General features: G+C 33.5%; 1 protein-coding gene across 1 annotated transcript; it reads left to right on the forward strand.

The window, feature by feature from the left end:
- Positions 1–178: 178 nt before the first annotated feature.
- LOC106137043 (nucleolar protein 10) lies at positions 179–6,008 on the forward strand. The gene is made up of 10 exons (XM_060954913.1): positions 179–361; positions 811–1,071; positions 1,518–1,658; positions 1,757–1,965; positions 2,155–2,383; positions 2,462–2,588; positions 2,877–3,045; positions 3,781–4,015; positions 4,808–4,924; positions 5,500–6,008. Exons 1-10 carry the CDS (start codon positions 296–298, stop codon positions 5,911–5,913), a joined length of 1,968 nt encoding a protein of 655 aa, XP_060810896.1. The 5' UTR covers positions 179–295; the 3' UTR covers positions 5,914–6,008.
- Positions 6,009–6,069: the final 61 nt, after the last annotated feature.

Here is a 6,069-nt window from a genome sequence, read left to right on the forward strand (position 1 = left end):
TATTGTAATAGTTGCACTATCGATTGTGTTTTCGATATTGAGCTTCAAGACTATTAAAGTAAAATTACATTAGAAAGTTTAATAGCACTATCGAAACTCCTTTCGATTCTATTGCTTTTACTTAATTATCAATGGCTATCGATAGTGGACTATCGATCGTCAACCAAACCACTACTGTCACCAGTGACAGCTGTCGGCCGTTCTCCGTGTTTTCATTTTCATCAAAAGATTTTCGTGCACGTTTTAGTTTGTTTGCTATCCAAAATAAACTAAAACAATAACCTAGAAATTCAAGATGCAAGTCTTTGAAATAGATAACGTGAAAATTTACAATCTAAGCGCTGGGAAATCATTGCCTGATGTATGTATTAAAAATTATGTTCAACTTCTTAGTTTGAAACAGAAATACTCTCTTTCAAATTTTTAGGAATGATTAAAATAATAGTTTCACCTATGTAGTGCAACAATTATGATTATATTTTGTGTGATTTTTCTAAGTGAGGTCAGGTTAGATCGATAAAGATTTTCATCGCCACCTCTCTGCAATATACTTTAAAAAAAAGCGTTTTTCGCTAATTTGGATTCCAACCTTTAGGACCTTCAATATCACAAGCAAGCACACTATCGCCTGCGCTACAGAGGTCGTCATATGATCACGTCTTTTTCTTTATGTTGGTAGAGGCTTTATGTAGGTAGGCAGAGCCTATATCTTCACACAACCCCCACATATCTTGCTTCATCCACATGCATTTATCAGTTTGATTTCGACGCAATACATGTACGTGCATATTAATTAAATACATTTTGCAGTGGTTATCAGAACGCAAGAAACGGGCACTTTTGAAAAAGAATGTTGACCTTAGGAGAAGAATTGAGCTTATACAAGAATTTGATATGCCTGGTGTAAGCACTTCACTGCGAACATCTAAGGATGGACAATATATAATGGCAACTGGCATATATAAACCAAGGGTCAAATGTTTTGATGTCAACAATTTGTCCTTAAAGTTTGAAAGATGTTTAGACTCTGAGGTGGTCACTTTTGAAATCTTAAGTGATGATTATTCTAAGGTAAGCTAATTCATGAAAACACAGTTTAGCCTTCAGCATGCTTTAAATAATATATATGCACATTAAAGTTGAGAGTGGTAGTGGTTGAACTGATAATGTTTAATGTCTACTGCTGCTTTGTACTAATAATGGTGTAAGGAAATGTTGTAAAGAAACTTGCATATTTAGGCAACTCAATTTGTATCCATGAACCAATCATACTTAAACTACCTACTTGTAGTAATTTTTTGGAAAATGGCTCTTAAATTTTGCTTAAATTTAAAATAAAAGTAGACAAGGGGGCATAAAATCAGTCTGGAGAACTAAATTGATTATTTTCCCCTTGCATGTGCAAAGTTTTTGCAAGAGATTTTATTTAAAACAAAAAGTGATAGCAAAGATATAATGATTATATCATAAAGTCCACATGATGACACACACCAATTCAATTGTTTTCTTATTTTCAGATTGTATTTTTGCAATGTGATCGTTATGTGGAGTTCCATGTTGGGCATGGGCGTCACTACAGATTGAGAGTACCTCGTTTTGGAAGAGACATTGCCTACCATAAACCATCATGTGACTTGTTTGTTGTTGGCGCCTCAGCTGTATGTAAACTTTCAAATAGCTTCTTAAAAATCTTAATATTATATATATAAAAATCTTAATATATAGCAAAATAATAATACCTTTCATTTTGTTTTAGGAAGTATATAGGTTGAACTTAGAATTAGGTAAATTTTTAGCACCACTCACAACAAAAGCAACTGAAATAAATTGTTGTGGTGTTAATGAGGAACATGGTCTACTTGTCGTGGGAACAGAGAGTGGGCATGTAGAAGCATGGGATCCAAGAACCAAAAGTAGCCAAGGAATATTAGATTGTGCCCTGTACTGCACAGATTCGGAATATAAGTAAGTCCCTAGTTTAATCTGTACTTACGAAAAGTGGAATGTTATAGTTTTAGGCAAGGTAATATGCCCAATACATATCCTTCCTGTGAAAAATCTACAAGACTAGTTTATGTTTAAGATTATATACAATATTTTTTTATATTTATTTGGTTGTTCTCAACTGTTGACTAATCAAAGTTTTTATTTTAGGAATGAAAGTTTGCCGGCTATAACTGCTTTGAAATTTGATGGTCCCCTCAGAATGGGTGTTGGAACATCCACAGGTCATGTACTGTTATATGATATAAGGTCAAGTAAGCCTCTCTTGGTGAAAGATCATATGAATGAAATGCCTATAAAAAAAATTGAATTTCACAAACACCATGACTTTGTCTATTCTATGGATTCCACAATTGTAAAAATTTGGAATAAAAACAGTGTAAGTTTTCTTATAATTTTGTTTGTTAAATATGAGGTTACCTTAAACATGTTATCTTAATTTTTATATATATTACAGGGCAAACAATATACTAGTATTGAATCATCTGTCGACTTCAACGATTTGTGTGTTATTCCGAACACTGGGCTTTGTATGATGGCAGTAGAAGATCAAAAAATGCAAATATATTACATTCCTTCACTCGGTAAACTTTTATCAAGTTATATACTTACATATATATTATATACATGTCTGGGTATAGAGCATGAGATGATAGATGTCTTTGTTAAATACATACATACAGAAAATTACACTTCTTTACCCAAGGAGTAAGCAGAGCTTACTTCTTTCCACTTGCCACAATCATTGCATACTTTTATTCCATCTACATTCATCACTCTCTTTATGCTCATTGATTTATTATTCCATTCGGAAATTTTAATTATGCATTTATAGTCGTACAAAGATTCTATAAAAATGTTTGTTTAACCAGGTCCAGCTCCGAAGTGGTGTGCATTCTTGGATAACTTGACTGAAGAAATGGAAAGCTCCACATTACAGACAGTTTACGATGACTATAAGTTTGTGACGAAACAGGAATTGGAGTCACTTGGCTTAGATCACCTTCTTGGAACAAATCTTTTGAGGGCATATATGCATGGGTAAGCTTTTAATTTCAAATTGTGTTTTGAATAAAAACTAAGTAAAAACAACTCTATACACAAAAATATTAGTATTAAAAAATGAGCTCAAATGACCTCATTTCTCTGCGTCTGTTTCAAATTAAGCTAATTCACATCTATACTATTAATAAAGAAAAAATATTTGTATGTTTGTATGTGCGTTAATTCAAAAACTACTGAACCGATTTCATATTCTTTTACCATTAGAAAGCTACAATGTTCAAAAGTGTCATAAGCATATATTTGGTTTTTCGGAGGAGATTGAGATGAAAATTTCAGACAGATTAATCAATATTTATAAAGTAATCCGGAAAAAAATAGTTTTCGAAATCCTTTTATGGTGTGCGATCACCTTAACGTTGATGATATGTACATACAATGTATAGGTTAATAGGTTTTTAATAGATCTACAAAAAAGTCCGCGATTCTAAATCTAACTACTCTTGTTAAGTAACTAAGATATTTTATATGTGAAAAAATATGAATTCAAAATGAGATATTTTTTTAATCATCAGCAGATAGAATCGGCGGTCTCTTTAGCATAGCATTAGTGCGCTTGTCTATGTCAAAGTAGGTTGGAAATCACTTTGCTTAACTTTGGAGCGTTAACTTCTATGGATACACCTGGAACGGCTGTAAATAGGTTACATTTAGACGATGTCAAAATTTTATAATTATCTCCCTGTATTATTATTTCCGATATGTTTGTTTTAGATACTTCGTCGATGTGAGGCTCTATAAGAGAGCAAAATCAATTGCAGATCCGTTTGCGTTTGAAGAGTATAAAAAACGTAAAATTAGGGAGAAGATTGAACAGCAGAGGCCGTCTCGCCTCATGGTTGATGATAATCTTCCCAAAGTTAATCGGGAGTTAGCTTCGCGTTTGATGGATGATGATGGTCGGAAGAAGAAAGTTTCCAGTAATCTTCTAAAGGATGATCGGTTTAAGGTATGGATTACTATGGATAACTCTGATTTAGTTACATAATACTTATCTTATGCTGTAATTACATAGATTACTTTTAGATTTAATTGCTAAAGACTGTGTTGAAATAAGACATTTTCATGAAATAATTACAGTAAAAAGTACAGTACAGTACAGTAAAAAATAACATTCTCAGGGCTTTTAAGTCGTGTATAGATTCACCTCTTTTTACATGACTTTTTTTGCATAACTTCGATGGTTAATGTATTAAAATGGTGGACTAAAACCATAAATAAATATATACGGGACAAATTACACAGATTGAGTTAGTCTCGTAGTAAGTTCGAGACTTGTGTTACGAGATACTATTATTTATTATACTATTTTACTTATGTGAAGTGAAAATATTTTAAATAAATTCATAGTTTTATATGATTGTAGTTTCTTGGCGTGGGGTTAGGTTTTTTTACTCGGTTCGAGATGCCGGTTGACTGGAAGTGATCCCTTCATGGGATAAGTCCGCCATTGCAAGTGTTTTTTTCTTTATGGACTATTTTCTTGTTACTGTGTAAATTTCTATGCAGTAAAGATATAGATAAACAAACAAACTCGCGTAGATTTTCTAACGAGAATCTGCACATTAATTTTCGATACTTTAATACACAAACTAAATTTCTGATATAATGCGCTGCTGTGCACACTGTGTTAGAAGTTACTATCCCGATGGATGCATCGGGATAGTGGCGTGGTCTCGCAGGATAATTTTGACTTTTTGTTATGTGCATAATTTTTGAGATTTTGATTTTATATTTGCAGGCTTTGTTTGAAAATCCTGATTTTGAAGTTGATAAAGCGGCAGAAGAATATCGTCTTCTGAATCCAGTTCTTTCGAGGTTTGACAAACCCAAACCTTTGGAAGTAAAATCTATGGAGGTAATTATTACAGTTTTTCGTCAGAGTATGCAGGGAAGTGGAAATATGTATCCCACCGGGAAAGAGGCGTGATTTTATGTATGTTTGTTTGTGTACTTACTGCTTCCTAAAGAATATTGTTAACATTTTTTTCTAAATTGTAGTCTATACTTTATTGGAACATATACCTACTGACAGGCGGTCAATTTAAGAGTACCTGAAACCGCCGCCGAAATGCTTGCATGATTAATTTATGGATCTAGCGAAAGAAGAACACAGAGATCGAGGCAAGATTTAGTTTACGCAACCAACAGAGGGGATAGTGCCTGTTTTACTCGATCAAACGCGTCTAGTACGTGATTTAATCAGCGCCAACGAGTGGAAACGCGATGGCACTAATGCAATTCCATACAAAGTCGCGTTTACTAGCTCGACGCGTTAAAGTAAAACTCGCACTACCCCTCCAGGTCGTGCCTCTAAAAAGCGGAAACGAAGCGAATTGAATGATACTCGTACGATTAAACGGAACTCAGTAGTGTATTTGGATAAAGTTTCCAGTGATAGTTAAGTGTTTTTATATATATTCGATTTTACAGGTTGAAGAAGATCAAGAAGATTCGGATATTGATCTTTACCAATCTAGTGAAGGAAGTTCAGATGAAGACCGTTCCTGGGTTAAAGATATCAAAAAACAGCATAAGATTATAAGGAAGCAGCAGAATACGGAAGAAAACTCAATCAGCGAATTCAGACAAGCACCAAAAGTGTATAGTAATATCAAAAGTATATATGATACCAGAGTAAGTAAGGTGAGCCTAGGTGACCGCCTCGCTATTGAAGGGTCCACTTTGGTGACGAGTACCGGTGGCAATAAAGAGATGAAATTCTCAATGCGATCCAAAAAGGCGGAACTAGAAAATCATAAGAAAATGAAAAAGCACTACCAGGAAAGGAAACAGATTGTGAGAAAAACTGGATTTTTAGTGAAAAGTAAATTTAAAAAGCTGTGATTGTGTTATGTTTATTAAGTGTATTGTACATTGTATATATGTATTTGTTGTAACATTATCGCCTAATATAATGTAAATATAAATGGTAATCAAAACACTCTTGTTTTTATTTTGAGAACTACACAAAAGCGAAACGCTTTTTATGTAGCGTCGCAT

This window comes from Amyelois transitella, chromosome 2 (assembly GCF_032362555.1).
Source record: "Amyelois transitella isolate CPQ chromosome 2, ilAmyTran1.1, whole genome shotgun sequence".
Lineage (NCBI taxonomy): Eukaryota > Metazoa > Arthropoda > Insecta > Lepidoptera > Pyralidae > Amyelois > Amyelois transitella.

Excerpts from the sequence above, each read along its gene's own strand:
- LOC106137043 (XM_060954913.1), top strand. The coding sequence starts at position 296 with ATGCAAGTCTTTGAAATAGATAACGTGAAAATTTACAATCTAAGCGCT. Across the intron at positions 3,046-3,780 it reads TTGAGGGCATATATGCATGG|ATACTTCGTCGATGTGAGGC; the intron begins GTAAGCTTTTAA and ends TGTTTGTTTTAG. Across the intron at positions 4,925-5,499 it reads TGGAAGTAAAATCTATGGAG|GTTGAAGAAGATCAAGAAGA; the intron begins GTAATTATTACA and ends TCGATTTTACAG.